We start from the raw sequence: 17,675 nt of genomic DNA, 5'->3' as shown, positions 1-17,675 counted from the left end.
CCAAGTTCAAAACATACATTAAATGACAGTCATAAATAAATGATTAGCATACTATTATTATAACCAACCTAAAAATGTACACGTATCATCCAGGAACTGAACAGTGTACATCATCCTGTTTATATATAATTTAATTTTAATTAAATTAGGCAATTGGCACTTATACAAATTTAATGAATTTATATATATAAAATGCAGTTTTAGCATACGGTTTTAACACACATTACCTGGAGGTCACGGAAGAGTTGTTGCAGACGTGTCTTGTCTCGCTGGCGTGCTGGCACTTCGTCGGTGCGAAACCGGGCACTTTCCGCTGCCAGCTTCTTCATTTCTATGAGTGTGGAAGGGAAACTGCGGTCGGACATCACCGCAGACTTCTCTCTAATCCATGTCTGCAGCATGGTCGCCAGCTCTCGGTACTCGTTCGTTTTCGTTTGGGACTCCTGCAAAAAACATGTAATAAAGTTAACTTTTTTAAAATTGTAAAATAAACGTTTGTGCCAATTACTACAATGTTAGATTAAAAAACACTCAATACTATATATCTAAATAAAAGTCATACAGTTATTTATTACACTATTAAGACACACATCAAGTAGTTTTGCTAGCAACTGAATTTAGAAATTTTCAGAGATCAGTTATTAAGTTTCTTCTCTTAAAACCCCTATCATGAAAATCAACCGATAGCCATTAATTTGCCTTTCCGTCACTATTTATTTTCATATATTACATAATTCTTTGAATAAACTTGATTCAGGTATAATTTTAAAGTTTCTGATAACAGACACTCAGTGACGTAAATTTCTATGTTTAGACAGAGGTCTAAAGACAGTTTCTGCCCTGTGAGACTCAATGACTCAATCAGTTATTTATAATAAGTAACCGTTTCTACTCAGATGTTTCAATCCAATTCAGTTGGTATGGTTGCTATCTTCAGTTTTTGTACACTAAAGTTGCTGAGATTGATATAGTAAGCATTAAGTATTTTGTCGGGTATGTGAATCATATAATATGAGGGCTATTAAGAAAATAAGGAACATTTCCACCTGACACCACCAGGAGCATGCCAATCATGCATAAGTTGTGCTCATACTCAACACCTCAGTCAGCGTCCAGTTGGGACAATGGGAACATCTCCGCACAGTCTGACGGTCAAATTTGAAACGTGTGCTGCAACTGAATATCTCGCCAGTTGTGAAGTGCGGTCTGTGATTAGTTTTTGGTTTGGAAGAAACTTAAAACCAATAGAAATTCATCGGGGATGGTGAAGTGTATGGGAACACCGTAATGACTGAAAGTTATGTCAGGAAATGGTTAATTTAGTTTAAAAATTGCAGAAAAAAACGTTCATGACCAAGAGCAGAGTGGACGTCCGTGCATTGTGACTAACGGTCTGATTGCTGAAGTTAGTAAAAAGATTCGTGAAAACCGCTGTTTCACAATAACTGAGCTTTCTCTATGTTTCCAACAAGTTTCACAGAAGCTAGGCTACCACAAATTTTGAGCAAGATTGGTGCCAAAAATGCTTACAGATCACCATAAAAAACAAAGAATGGGGGCAGCTTTTGACATTTTGGAAGTCTACCACCGTCATAGTGATGCACTACTGTATATAATCAAGAAAGGAGGGGAAACCTGGGTGAAATATGTGAGTTGTGAGACAAAACTATAGGCCATGAAGTGTTTTCACACAAGTTCTCCTAAAATACTAAGGAAATGTCTACAAACTTTGTCGGCAAGGAAGATCATGGCAACAGTGTTCTGGGACAGGTGAGATGTTCTTCTTATTGATTTTCTTAAGCGTGGTGTAACAATAAACTCTGAACAGTACTCACAAACATTGCAAAGCCTTAGGAAAGCTGTCCAAAACAAGCACTAAGGAAATTGTCATCCAAATTTTGCTTTTTGCATGACAATGCCCAATCTCACACGGCAAACTGTACGCAAGAACTCTTGAACTCGTTCAACTGATAAGGTTTTTCCTCATCCTTCTTACAGTCCTGATCTTGCTTTAAGTGTTTTTCACTTGTTTCCGAAAACTGAAGACCTGGTTAGCATAAGATCACGACACCATTGAGGAGCGTACTGAGCCTGAATTTGTATGGTGATTATGTAGAAAAGTAGTATTTTAATCCCCCTTTCACATGTATATAATAACACGTTTTTCTTGTACTTAGTTTTTTATTCCAAAATGTTCCTTACTTCCTGAATAGCCCTCGTAGAGGTAAATACAAACCTATATAATTTCAAGAAAGATTGATGAACAATAAATACTTGCACTACTGGGACACTAACCCGGATCTCTCACATGCCGGACGAGAATGCTGACCATTATACCACATAGCCCTTACTTTTTACTATCACCTATTTTGTATTTGGTATTATTTTGTCACACTCATAAGATCACAATATAAACAAAAGCAAAAGCAAACTAAATGTGATCGGAAAGCCAAATACCTGTCTATAATTTACTAAAAACAATATGATATCCATGTGTTACCAATGAACTAAACTATCCCAAATAGGTATTGAGTAACTTATAAAGTAGTTGTATAGTAATTCCAGCCACAAAGTTATGAGAAGAGTAGAAAACTACCATTAACTCCAAGTATGGTTTTGAAAAAAAAAAATTTTCTATGAGAATAAAACTAAATCGTTGTCTTATGGATAATCTTTAATATATAGTATTTACAATTTAACTAACAAAAACTGGGTTTATCACTACTATAATTGTAAAAATGTGTAAAAAGAGAATAACAACAGAGAAAACTAAGCAGCATTCATTTGTTAAGAATGTCTAAGCCCTGCTTTATTCATTATAAGAAAAATAAAAAGAAAGATTATGTTCATATCAGCTCGTTCTCACCGAGTCGTAGAGGGGGTGTAGTGCCGGGGGTTCAGGGAATACATCGTACAGTGATGAGATGTAGGTGATGATGGACTTCTCATCGATCTCATGAGTATCCACATCTGTAACAAATAACCACAAACATGTCAGCAGGGCTTGCATAAACAGAATGAGTGAGTGTGATGTGCTGACGGTCCTCTCTTAACCCTTCATTAATTAATATTCAAAACAATCATGCCTTACCTTCTGAGTTTTGCTATATTGTACCTCTTGAGTGTGGTAATAGAGAAAGTAGAATGAGGTATATTAACTCTTAACCAGATGTCCTCAAAACAGTATTACGATTTACCGTTTTGCATTTGTCAATGTCACATTTGATACCTTCAATATCTAACAGATCATTCACATATATAGTACATGGTATATAGTAAATCTTGAAATTTCACACGAAAGCAATTAAGTATGAAGTGATTACATATATAAAACATTGTTACACTTTTTTGCAGAATTAAAAATATTAAATGTTTCATTTAGATTATTTGTGTATTACTATTTAAATAATAATATTAATTAATTCACAGTAAGAAAAAAGTATTTACAAATAGAATATACGGTACGTAAAAAATTAAAATTGATATTTCTCTACATATCAGAATCAGAATCAGAATTATCTTTATTTATAATCATCAAGATTACAAATGGTGTCAACGTTTTAAACAATTACAATGGCCTTTTATTCTGAGGTGGCTGGGTCAGTTCTGGAATGTTCCTTGTAGGAATTCCTCGAGAGAATAGAAAGGTCTGTAGAAAGGTCTGTAGAATAGAAAGGTCTATAGACATGTACATAGAGTAGCTCTTTCAGTATCAATCTAATCCAGTTTTTTTTATCAAATGAGACATCTATAACCAAAATTAATGGGTGTAAAAGTGTTTTAAAGTTTAACAATGTACTTGTTGAGCTAAAATAAGTATGACCGCTAGTATATCCAGCTCTTAAACAAAATAACACATTGTACATCTTACAATGTTTCCATTCATGTTATGTGATTACTGGAGGTTATTTTTAAAGTACCTATACTTATTAACAACAAAACATTATTGTCAGTTATTTTCATTCTGATATAGTTTGTACACTTCATCTATTATGCTTTTAACAACTTTGTAAAGATAATTTTTCAAAAGGTGTGTTGACAGATGGTAGTGGCTAACCACATCCAAAGATCAAAATATTTTGATTAATCTTTGCTAGTTGCATCCCTCCATTTTTGGAATATAAATAACATTTTTCCTAAAATAATTTTAATGTAAAATTCAAAAGCTGAATTTCAATGTAAGTTCAAAACTATTTCAACCTTGAGATATTTGTCAGTATATTAGTGTAAACTTACAGTGTGTTTTCAACCTGAGACCATTTAATAAAGTCATATTAAACATAATATCCAAAAGAACAATCTTAAACTTAAAACTTTTATGATATTATTTTTTGTAATAGTATTAGTAGTTATTAGATTTTTGAAATTTTTATTTGTTATTCACAAAAAGAATTTCCAAATAATTATGCAATCATAAAAACAGTATACTAAAACGCATTTGAATGTGTGTTAATCATACCTTTAAAATCAGATATCTCCTATAATTAATTTTACCACTAAAAATAAAAGCATAAGAGTATTTAAAGTTTCATATAGTTCTTATGAGGTTAAATTAAAAGCCGTCTTATTACAGATTGTTAACCCTTTAAGGAGTATGGACGTCACATGACTTCTTCTTTTGATAGTCTAAAATGAATAATGGATGAAATCCAAAAAATTACCAAAAGGAGTAAAAATTAAAATCTATAAAAAAATGTTTATTTACATTTGAAAGCTTAATAAATAGACAATAGACAATAGACAATTGCTTTATTTTCGTATTCATTAAGAACAGAAATGGCGTCAAATATGATAAGACATATAGTCAATTAATTGTAGATAAAAGTTGCTAACTACATTAACAATTAACATGTTTAACTGACACAGTTTAGGTAGCTATTTCTTTAAAACATGATAAAAGTTTTACCAAAATAACAATTACAAAATACACATATAATTTACATAGTTACATTGGTTATATTCTTGAACTCTTCAACACTATAATTATATTGACCTTCCAACAAGCCACTTAATAAGTCTTTTCTTCAGAACCTGCGGAGTGCTGGTTTTGAAGTTCTTCGGAAGCATATTATAACGCTTCGCTCCAGCATAAGACGGCTTCTTGGCAAAAAGAGCTGAGTGATGTAAGGGAAGACTGAAGTCATTGGCCCGCCTTGTGTTGTAATCATGGATGTCACCATTCCTCTCGGGACGTTGTGTGTAGGCGTGTAGAATCACTTCAGTAATGTACAGAGTTATCACTGTAGGAATTCCCAAGGTCTTGAAAGCCTCTTAGCAGCTATCTCGAAAGTCTAGATCAGCCATGATTCGTATTGCACGCTTCTGTAAAAACCAACACTCGCTGGAGATTCCCTGCAGATGATCCACCCCACAGTACTATACCATAACGAATGTGGGTCTCAAACAGAGCATGGTATGTGGTTCTTGTTGCAGTAGGTGTACCAATTGATTTTATCCTCTTTAGCACAAAGAGTGCTGAGCTGAGTGCGACCTTGAGTCAGTGGCTTCTACCAGGTGGCTACTGCGATCTGGTGGTAAAATCAGATAACTAGTGAATGCGAGCACAAACATGGAAGTTAAGTATGTTGACGATAGATGGAACCACTTTACAGACAAATCTACTTAAAGGCAATCAGTAATAGATAATACAAAAATACAGAGGTTAAACATCATATGACGTCCTTACTCATTATGTAGAGTTTACACGCACTCCTTAAAGGGTTAAATACTGGATAAAAATCATTTGAAATCCAAAAGCCTTTTCACAAATGTTTTTATTTGCAAGTAAAGACACTTGAACAAGTTGAAGGTGATTTTTTAAGTTAGGTTTTATATAGTTTAGTTTATTCTTTCAAATTATTGCTTAAGGATTTCTTCACTAATAGACCTCTATACAGGCAAACAGCTGATCTTTGCTCTTTGAGATGAAAGTCACTCTGAAACGTTATCAAAGAAAATGCTTAACAAGATTGAAGAGTTAAGTACGGGACTTACCCTCAGGGTCGAGGAGCCGGGTGACGCCATATTCACGCTCGGCCACATAGAAAGCTCTCTCCAGCCTCTCTCGGATTGTGATTGTACGCACACTACGCCAGTCTATCAGGTCCGGTCTGCACATAACATAGAACAAATCAAACTCTACTTGTTATTTGAAAACTTCTAACATATACATACAGTAATATATAATTGTCGGCAGAGTGAAAGCTCTCTCCAGCTTCTCTCGGATTGCTTAGCCAAGTGGAAATACAAGGATTACCAGAAACAGCATGCATTCATTCAGTAAACTGTAAAGACTGTGGTGTAAACCCATAACTCAAATCTCCAAAACAACTGGCCTCCCAGTTATGATGGATGATAAAACATCATCTAAATTGTAAAATATAAAGAAGTTTCGATAACCAAACACTGATAGAACTTTTTTAAGATAAAAATAAATACAGTAGTAGTTATGTGAACAGGTACAGTACACCCGAAAACAGCTTGTATTCTGGACAGATCCTGTTTAGATCAAATAGTAGTCACAAACACTACCATATAATCACTGTGAGTGCTTCACTAGTTAAACTATAGGATGTGATATCTGAACCATGGGATTCCAATGTTAAGCTGTTAAGATTCAGTTTCTAAATGTATCTCAATCTAAGGATAAACTGGGTCTATTTCAGCCAAGGGTGTTTGTGAGAACACCAAGATGACAAAATAAATCAACTTCAACACACCCATAACCTCAAACTATACCAAAATTCAACCTCAAAACACCTATGAAAATGTTCCATATAAGATAAATGGCAAGTGTTAAGAAACTTAGCGAGTCACTTATAAGTTACCATTTAAAGAGCGTTTTACGAACTCTCCGGAAATATTTTTGGAATTTGTTCTTTGTGTTAAGACAAATAAAAAATGTAATACAAACATGGGTCAAAAATTCTTAGCTTGCCGTCTGTCTTTATGTGTGTGGTTTTTTTAAACTCAGTTCAGAAAGTAGTAAAGATAAAAAAACTCAAATTTGGCACAGTTATTTTTCTTGCAATCTCAACTGAAGAGAAAAATTAATATTATATTATCATGTTTCAAGATGTGTAAGGATGAAGATTTTTAACTTTTTAAAATGTTATCAAAGTTTCAATATGTCAACGATTGAGTTCCATAATTTTTTAGCATAAACATTTTTGTTGCCAATTTTTCTTAGATGGATACGGACTCCAGCACTAGGAGTCTATTCTGCAGCAGTGTTAGATTTCAGATGCTGCACTAAGCGGAAGGTAAAATGGAACATTTTAATGTACAAACGTAAAAAAGAAATCAGTAGCTTTACTATTTTACTTCCATTAAATTAATAAATACAAGGTTTATCTCCAAATCAGACATTAAACCAATAACGATCTTCATTTAAAAAGAGTTGCAAAAAGATGCAACTTTAATGATAGAGTGTCAGACAGTATCATTTCCAAACAACCGAGAAATTTTCTCTCATCAGTATATGTGCCAAATCCTGCTAATAAATAAACTGGCAATTCACATTCACCTTCAACAGATTGCAAAGGTTCTTCAGGTCGTCCAGGTCATGGCCTGTCAGTAGGTACAGATGGTATGGATATTAATCAGTAGACATGAACTTAATCTGTGTTATATGCCTTCCCTACTAGATAGTACTGTAACAACGATTAGTTAAGACTCCATACCATCAGTACATAATGATCAAGTAGGTACAGTAGGTAAATTGTACCGAGCACAGCACACAGCATTCTGTTCCTATTATACATAAGACATCCAAATATCGGTCTCAATATCAATTTAATAATCTCTGTTTCTAACACAGTAAAATATGTTTCTATATACTCTCTACCCTCTCTTAATGCTTCACCATATATTTTTAGTATCTTCTCTTAAAATATCTCTTTAATGTGTTTACATACCTATTCCTGTGTATCAACGCGTTGAAGGCTAGACCATCACGCCAGGAGCTGGTGAAGTCGTTGACACGGACACCTGGATACTTGGCGGTGGAGCGACGAGCCCAGCGCAGCAACACTTCCTTCGCTGAGACGTTTGGCTCCTGGCCTACCACTATGTCCGAGATCTGCAACAATAAAACATTATGGTCACCTTAACAATCAATATAACAAAAACAAAAATATTAGATGTTGATAGATAACTAACTATTAGCCCAACTATTTGCAAAAAGCTTTTACTGCAAGATCATATTTTGTAATATATTCTTGGGCGATCTTCTTCATCAACTTTTTTATTTTTATTCACTAATTCGGTGCAAGGACTAAGTCAGACAAGAGTTCCCTTCAAGTGCAACAAGCATAATGATGACAAAAATTGTGCAGTAAATATAGGTATTTAATTTATATGCTATATCTTTTCACTACTAGATAGTACTGGAACAACGACTAGTTAAGATTCCATACCATCAGTGAAATGTCAGTGTTGATTCCAGACATCACTGTGAGTTCTACTTCACCTACCAGGAGTGTGAGTGAATTTCCCTCCAAGTTAAAGACATTATTAGGATACCTAACCCTGATAGAGTCACACCTCCCTTTTACACTTAGTTTGGAAGAGGCTAGAGTAGTCATACTATAGTCTTTTTCACGTAGCAAATGAATGCTTAGGCCGAGAGCAGCTCCTCCTCTATAATGACTATTCCAAGGGATTTCGGCATCAGGCAGTTCTAAATCATTTCCCTTTATACCCTCAATGTCCTGTCACTCTTGAAACTTCATAAACACGTCTTGGGTTTAAGTGCAAAATTCCCCTAGCTTCTTCCTTTACATTACAATGAATAATACCCTACAAATGTATCATTGTTTTCTATGTTAATATCTCAGTTGTGTTTGTTATGTAATTTTGTATAGAGATTCATCAAAATGTGTAATATACACCAGTAAAAGTTAGTCACTGATATGAATAAATAAATAAAATCCTAACAAATCTGAATTGCATTAATTAGAATTCCAGAATTCACCCCTTCAGCAAATTTTTAAGTTACTCCAGAAATCAGAACATAAGGGCCTAAATGATAAATTTTCAGATCAGTTACATGCAAAAACACTATCTAATTTTTTTTTATTTCTTCACTTATCATCATAGTTTTTATCAGTGTTAATTTCAATCAACTCTGTGTATCTCAAGTAACTGATTGTGTAGTGCAGAAGTCTGGGTATGAGACATGTACGGGAGTAGCATGCAAGCAACAGGCAGGAATACAAGAGCGGGTGCAGAAGCCAGAACTAATTGTGAAGGTTCGTTTGAGACAGGTCAAACATCAGGATCAGATAAAGGCGTTACCGTTGGGTTTAACTAAAAACACCAAGTACTGAAATAATTATTATATGAGCGAAACGAACCATTAACCCTGGAAGTGGCAGTTGCCAAACCTGTTACGACAGACACTTTGCTAGTTGGTAACATCATCTAAAAAGCTAGTTAGTTAGTACTAGTCATTTGCCACTGGAGAAATGCATTACAAATTTAAGGTACTAATATTTGGCTACTTCCAGGATTGAAAAACCCCACGTCTCAAACTGAAGGTCATATTCAGTTTCAGGCTATTTTTGCCATGAATACAAATTATTTTAATTGCAGATGGTGTGTCCTTGAAATTTAATTTACGAGTACAGTAACATGGATCGCTCTCAAATTTTGAAACTCCACGCTTGCTGAAGATCTACTTCTCTTGTGTCTCTAAACGGTTAATAAAAACCATTAGAGCGTTAAAAAAATAAAATGAAAATAATCCATAGCCGTGTAGCGGTACGCCATGAAAAAGATGTGGAACATAACGCATATATGTTTGATAAAGTATCTGGATTTTGGGGTAACTTGTCAAAGTAATAGAATAGACTGGAATGTGTTAAAACTGTGTTATATTTTTGTATAAGTATTCCATATCAGTGACCAACAATGGAAAAACACAAACACATGTCTGTAAATACCATTAAGAATAGGAAAAGAAGAGATTATGCGAATTCCACGGTAATATTGAACACAAGAGAAGTTCACAAGACGATCGAGTGTGCAATCGGAGCTTGGTTGGTAGGTTGGGATGTGAATATTGCGGAAGGGATGGGCGACTGAGCGTGACGGGACTACGGTGAGCAACACAAGATGTCGCGGTGTAGTGTAGGCCTAGCACAAGACAACATAACCTCACTTCTGCGCTACCGTGGACACCGGACAGCAACTTGTTGTGGCAACATCCACTGATGTGGTTTGGTTCTGTAAATACTGAATATAAGCGATGGAGGATTTTAATCGAACACTATTGCTGCGTCTTCCTATATGAATAATGACGATATATATTTAGCCTTTTCTAATCGTGAATTCTGGTCTCTTACTTCAGCGAATTTCAGATACCTAGGCATACATCCTGGAGATCAGACAAATAATCAACTATTAACCAATACTACAATACACCCACCAAAGTTTATTTCACGGAACGACTTGGTAACGTTGTTGAATTAAACACACCAATAAAATAATCCAACTCTGAATATATGTTTATTGCACATAGCAAATTATGTTCTTATATGTAAGTATATTCAGGTTCTAGTCATTCTTTAAAAACGAAGTGATCAAAGAAAGTCATGAAAGTGATAGTCCACGTTGGCGAGATCTGGTGTTTAAAACAAACCGCCGGGAACACAGGAAAGGACAGAGGCGGGGCGGAACTAGGGTCTGTGACTCGAGCACGCTTCGGAACTGATGGCGTGCCGGTGGCCTGTGACCTCTCTGCCATAGACTGCCGTCACAGAATGCTACAGAGAGAGTTTCTCATAAATTTGCTACTGAATAGCTCACTTATCGAGGCATTCTTGCAGCAGTTGCTCAACCGCTACAATGAAGTCATTAAAAGTCGTCAGTAATATTAGTGACAGTGCGTGCACGACAGTCATAAACTGTGGTCAACCCATTGCCGGATGCGCATCCTGCCGCCAAGCCCTTGACTGGTCGTAAAGTCTCCCACGGAGGCCGACTCAAGGTGCACAGTTAACATCCTTGGAGTGACAATTCTTCTGCGTTACAATACAAGATTTGACTGTTCATTAACAGCCAACTCGGGGTTGTAAAGTGCTGGTGGTGAATAAAATACACTTATGGTTTATTAGAATTTACCTTATTCGCGCCAAGTTTTTAAACAAGATTAAGTATTTTTTAGTTCTAATGGCACAAAACTGTGACATCTACGCTGTTACTGAGGCTGCTCTGACTGACATGTTACATCTAAAGTACAAGAGCCAAATGCAGATATAGACAAAATAAATGCTATACCTAATCATATATGTGTCGACTAAAAGTGACGCACCCTTGACACGTCAAGCTGTGACGTACTGTATGGCAGTCACGGCGGCGAGACGCGGATCCGAACACGAGACCCAAGGTGGACAACCATGTGGCCGGCTTAAGTCAACTATTGCCTCATCAGATGACATATAAGGCAGCGACTCTAGGACCAACCGCCAAAATTGCCCAACGCCTCCTACCTTCCTGGGTACCGTACCCGGACTATCAGAGAAATCAACAGTCACAGGAAGAACGAGGAAATATATGCTTATTTAAAATGCTGCATTGAAATTCTTCCGGAGAAAAGCTGCATGATACCGAGCAGAAGTTGTGATAATTTCACAACTTCTTTAAATAAGTAAGATCACAGAGTTCTCACAAAAACTTGAAACATGAGCCAATCTCGTCGTTAACTGAGAATTATAGCAAAACATATACAAATATTATTTTATATCTTTCTGTGATGTAATAAAATGATTCACACTTTTTTAAATATTAAAATTCCATAAGATGGATTATGTATTCCGTAAACCGGTATTAAGTACACCGTATTATGTAAACCTCAGCAAGATATAGAAACACAATTTCCCAATTTACCGAATCTATGACAAGTTCGATATTTATTGTGTCTCCTCAAAATCAAAATGACGGTTTTAATAAACAGATACAACATCATTGGTGGTGGTTCGCAGGTCACCTTTAAGCCGTTGGTCCCCAGGTTGTGTTAGAGATGGCTTCTTAGCGCTATCTTCGCCTGTTAAAATAAGGTATTACTTAACTTTTACAACAGTGTATCGAAGAACCCGAGAGAACGTAGCTAAGGAAAATATTCTCACACAGACGGACAAAGAGAGATAGACGGATCTTTGACTTTATGATCCCAAAATTCATATAATTCGTTCTTCCTTGCACCAAGAGGAACCTATGTATCAAGTTTCATATTTCTCAGACCTTTCTGTCAGTTCACAGACAGTAACCTCTCTACTTTATAATTCTGATCAAGGGAGAAGACTGGAGAACCAGAACGAAATGTTGTGTCGCTAGGCACGATGTTGTGTTTCGAGGGTCAGCAGATGTTGTAACATACACTTTGACACTTAATGGCCTAAAGCACAATATTCGCGCAAACTGAACAGCCGCGACGGTTACAGCTATTGTGGGACTCTGTAATGGCGGTAACGGAAGGTGGCTATTAAAATACCGGCTCAGTCCCAGATTCACGGCGCAGGACTGACGCGATGACGCGATAATTGCTCTCAACAGCAACTGTCTCGGTGTTTTTTAGTACCCAGTTAAGCCAAGAAAAAAGCACAATTTTTTTCTAAGACCCCGTTTGTTAAGAGTATACAATTCTTGTTATGTAAAGCACTTTCATCGCAGAAGTTTTAAGGAATAAAATTACGAACATAAGAAACAAGCACTGCTTACAAGAAAATTTGGCAACGTTACTCGTACTTGTATCGTCCAGAGAAGTTGCAAGAACATGATATCCTTCGTCCACGTGCATATTCTCGAAATGTCAATACAAATCTGTGATTTGTGTCATTGACGCCTATAATAAACCACTATGTTTTATAAACACAATTGTATTGGTTTTCTCTACTTATTGCATCGATTTCCACCCGACATAATATTATTAAAAGAAGTCTAAAATACAAATCTATTGGGACAATGTACAAGTGTTACATGAAAGAAATAACAAAAATACAACATGTAACAATAGGCATAAATTAATTTCAAAAATTAAGAAAAAATGTACATAAAATAATTAAGTTTATACATAATGACGTATAGGTATCCACGGTAAAAATCATCGCTCCAGTGTACTGTGAACAGCCTATTGGCATCCGCGCTGTTCCATGGGTCGCCTAATATCCCAACCGCCTTTCCTGGGTATGTAAAGTAGAAGGCATACGCTTAAATCAACCAACACATCATTTAGAAATAAAATTTTTTGAAATGAACGACATCATGTGAAATTAACGTGATAAAAGAAACCATAGCGTCTTCGTGCTTAACATTCAGACAAGTAATACAGGTACCTTTACAGGCTATGCTACGGTAGCAGTCCTGGAGAATTTTACTAGACGTAAAAGTCTATCCTGAAATGTACGATACTGTCGCGGACTTGATGGGTGACAGTGACGGGGAGCGGAAGGGAAGCACCAGTGGGTCAAGACCACCAGAACTGCCCGTACATGGGAAGAGGTGTGACGCGGCGTGGGCCTGTACCGTCCGCCCAGCTGTCAAACACCACCATCCCACGACTTGCTGAACACCTTCAGCGGTTCAATCCGCACACAAAAATTCTCAATGGGAAGTTCGGCCTAATAATTTTGCTCTCGTGTACTACTATATCAAGTCTTGGTACACCGGATTACTTATAAAGTTAAACCGGCAATATAATATTCCTTTGAGAATTCATATTTTTCAAACATTTCTGGACTACGTTATTAAAATCTTTGGCAATTTCAAAATCATCATCTCCATTTAAAAAAATATGTTTGCAAACTTTAAAAATCAACGACACTGTGATATCTCAAAGTACTTCTACAGCCAAAATTGAATACATATCGATCACCAGTCCATAAATATTTTGAGCAACATGAGTAAATATAGGTGACTGCTTGGATAGGTGACCGCTGAGCGATCGTGTCCTTGCAAGCGGCCCGCCTGCCCGGCCATTGGTGGTGGTTCGGAAGTCACCTTTGAGCCGTTGGTCCCCAGGTTAAGTGTTAGAGAGGGCTTCTTAGCCCTAACTTCGTCTGGTAAAATAAGACTTTTTTTTAATATAGAAGATAATTTCATCTATCCTCAATCATCTCACATATAAACGGATTAGACATAAAACAAAGTAAGAGCATACAATGTGATTATTGCTATTACGGCACATTGTGATTGTTGCTATCTTCCTTTACTCTAAATGTTTGCATCCGAAAATGGTATACCTCCAAACGAACAACCCATTATGCAAGCGAGATACACTCTTGGCACCCACCCGCTAACCGCTGGAAGTGTTTGTTCACAGTTCGATCACGTTCTTGGCGCTGGCTGTGACGTCACACAACCTCCAGGATAAGTCAAGGAACCTGGTAGCCCACGCGTGTAACTGTGAGTGGGGTGACTGCATATCGGAGGCCCACTCCGTGACGTATGCACGTGTGGGGGCTTGGGTGTGGAGGACATTTGCCATGCGACAACAACTGTACATTAAATTGAAGAAAGGATTAAACTTGTCATCTTGAAGTAATCCTCGGTCATCTTATGTTAATCCACGTTGGCTCTTTGCTTATTTACATTTTTTCAGACGTCGATCAATGGCATAATAATGAATTAAAATTCAGATCAAGCAAGACAATTTAGTAGACATTATAATTCCATTTTAGGGTTTCCTTTCAGCGCAACAAAATTGAACAAACGCAGATTTTCGGAAACAACATAAACTTTGGTTGGCGAATATCGATCACAGGTGTGGACTTCGGCTTACCAGTTTACGTTATTGAGTAAATAATGTACAAAAGTGCAATAAGATGACGACTACGGGCTTTGCACTTAATTGACGGGAACACCCACAAGTGCCCGATCGATTATCTCCAGGATGTATTGCGGAAGACCCTATACTTAAACTTCTAATAATATTGAGTTGCCGCTTAATGCTGCTGATTGAATAGATACGGAAATAAAATGTATTTTCCCAATATGTCGAAATTCTTCCGTTGTTCTCGGACTAATCCATATATTCTGCTAACCAAATGATATATCGAACTTGTTCAGCTACAGGTAGCCTATATTGAGCCTGAGACAAGTACAAACGTGAGAGGTCGTGCTGTATGCCTCGTTAACGTGGTGGGTTGCCAGTTGCCACTCCCATGGTACACGAGACCTCGCTTCACATCCTCTCTTTGTTACCACATACTCATTACCACCTGAAACATACGTTTACTCCCGCCGCCGCCGCCGCGCCGCGCCGCTCCGCACTCAGGTGATTTATCGTGAGACAGTAGAGCCACTTGCCGATTGAGTCACCTTGGTTGATTTCCATGTATATTCGAGTATATTAAAAGCACCCAAAACATGAAGAACTCAATGGAGTGTATGTATAAATTTATCCTTTAAATTGTTTTAACGGAATTTGTGTTTTTTAATAAACACGTTACGTTGCAAAAATTAACACATTTTTTCAACAGTTCATCCAGAATTCATCGACTTGATTTTGTGAAACTCAAAAACCAAAAGCCACGAAGGCAACGGCCAAAAAACTCACAACCACTTTCGACTGTCAGCGACTGTACCGGTGACGTCAAGCCATGCCCAACTAAGGCCGCTGACTGTACCACTTTCTATGCCGACCCGTTCCTTGCTTTGAACCCATGACATGACAATGCCCCTCAACTGCACGGTGTTGTACATGTAGCACTCTCATGTACGCATTGTTTATCGCATCGAGACGGTAAGACTGACACCACTTAACTTCTGGGCCCGTCAAGGACCATTTCACTCGTCGTATCCCACATGATGTCATCCAGCTTGTCTTCCACCTGACGTCATCCCGTTGTCTTCCACCTGACGTCATCCCGTTGTCTTCCACCTGACGTCATTCCAGAGTATTTCGCAAATGCCGTGCTATAAATCTTGGAATTCAAGGAAAACGTTTTACGTTCTCAATAACCACAATGAGTTGTTAGTCGGCTAAGCGTTAGCAAAGCCTCAATCGGGGGGCTGGAAAATTGAATTTATATCTGGCCACACGATATCTCAAAAAAAAAAAAACTGACCTACAAACTTTCATGACACAAGTACAAGTGTGCATGTCCCTCCATGAGCGTTGACTGGGCGTTAGGTAATAGTTTTTGCTCTATGAGTGACTGTGACGCCAACGAGAAAATAGGCCTAAAAATAATTAGTAAACAAGCCGAGTTAAATTTTGCATTAATGTGAACCTAACCATCGAATTTGGCTGAGCGTCATTCATTGATCACTAAGTAGGCTGACACAATACCTCTTCTGATTCTGTGGGGGGAGGGGGGGGTGGATAAATGTCTTTTCTATATGATGCCTACCTACCTGTCTATTCGCAGGTTATCTAGAGAACAAAATAAGCTATAGACTTGAAATTTTGCAACTTAAGCAAAGTTTGTTACGCTACAAGCGGTATGGCGTACTTCTACCTTGTTTCACTAACCAAGAATTTGATTTTATATTTCCATTCCAATCCCTGGATACCACATGTATGTTTAATTGATGGCAAAAAACTGTGAACAATAAAAAAACCAATTTATTTTAATAAGTGTACGGTTGTAAACAGGTGTAAATAGTGAATACGGAAAGTTCCAGAATTATTCCAAAACTAAAATAACAGAAAAAGAAAGAATAAATTCATTTAGTTACCTACTATAGTTATATTGTTACTAGTGCTGTGCACTCATAACGATGTTCTATTAACAATTCAAGGCACTGTCCTCTCAAAGAGCGCTGTTCAAAATTGACGTAACGTTCTTCTCAACTTTGTACACACCTCTTAACCTTTAGTGTGGGAGACAGCATGAAGTCTGCTGGAGCTAAACCATGTGAATAAGTGTTTAATAACTGCATCGATTGTATGTATTAGCCAAAACCTTCTTATGAGCGCCATGTCTCCTAATACATTGTTTTAGAGCAAAAACCTGTGCCTCGATTCCCTTGTTACATGTCCCTCCATTATCGGCAGTGCGATTTAATACATCCCGTAACATCTAATTGTAGAATGACCCAATTATTGTCTGGCAAGGACGCAGAAAATAGTCATTCTTTGTGAGCCAAGATAATAATTTAATCTGAATGGATTTCTCAGCTCAGACGGGAAAACACCCTCGATAACTGAAAACACTCGTCGCCATATGCTCTTTCTTTGCATCACCAATCATTAGATATTCCCAATCATGTGTACGTAGAGTATGCATCAATCATACTCTGGTCTAACATTGTTTCAATGATATATGAGGATTCACGATGCTTGATAAAACCATTGTAAGAAATTAACCATCCATAGTTGACTGCTCAAACTTTCGTTGTACGCATTCATCATTAGAAGTACACATAATGGTCCTCATGAAAATTCAGATGGAATGAATTTAGTTTCACCTCCCGTGTATCGCATTCAAACCGTTATTAGGAGGCCATCTTCATTATACCTACTTTCTTCCAGAGGAGCATCAGACGATGAGCATACTCTCTCGGTTTGAACAATACTTAACAATACTTCTACTATATAAAGAATTCGTAGAGCCTAAAATCGGGTCTTTAAATTTAATTTTGAAAATCTGACTTACATGTATTATTCAAATTCAATCGATAAAGCAACAGTTGTTACCAAACTGACATTACTCGACTCTTTTTATTGTAAA

The 17,675-nt window shown here is 36.9% G+C and overlaps 1 protein-coding gene across 35 annotated transcripts in view; it reads right to left on the bottom strand.

Annotated features, from left to right (window-relative positions):
• LOC124367590 (dystonin) overlaps positions 1-17,675 on the bottom strand; it is a 389,529-nt gene that overhangs the window by 152,706 nt on the left and 219,148 nt on the right. For all 35 annotated transcript variants that reach the window (XM_046824584.1, XM_046824679.1, XM_046824768.1 and 32 more), the window contains 4 exons: positions 7,917-8,080; positions 5,995-6,110; positions 2,867-2,970; positions 228-443 (listed from right to left, as the gene is read on the bottom strand). In XM_046824584.1, coding sequence (XP_046680540.1) covers positions 228-443; positions 2,867-2,970; positions 5,995-6,110; positions 7,917-8,080 — 600 coding nt within the window. The remainder of the gene's footprint in view (positions 1-227; positions 444-2,866; positions 2,971-5,994; positions 6,111-7,916; positions 8,081-17,675) is intronic.

This window comes from Homalodisca vitripennis, chromosome 1 (assembly GCF_021130785.1).
Source record: "Homalodisca vitripennis isolate AUS2020 chromosome 1, UT_GWSS_2.1, whole genome shotgun sequence".
Lineage (NCBI taxonomy): Eukaryota > Metazoa > Arthropoda > Insecta > Hemiptera > Cicadellidae > Homalodisca > Homalodisca vitripennis.
This window is presented reverse-complemented; position numbering and strand designations above follow the sequence as displayed.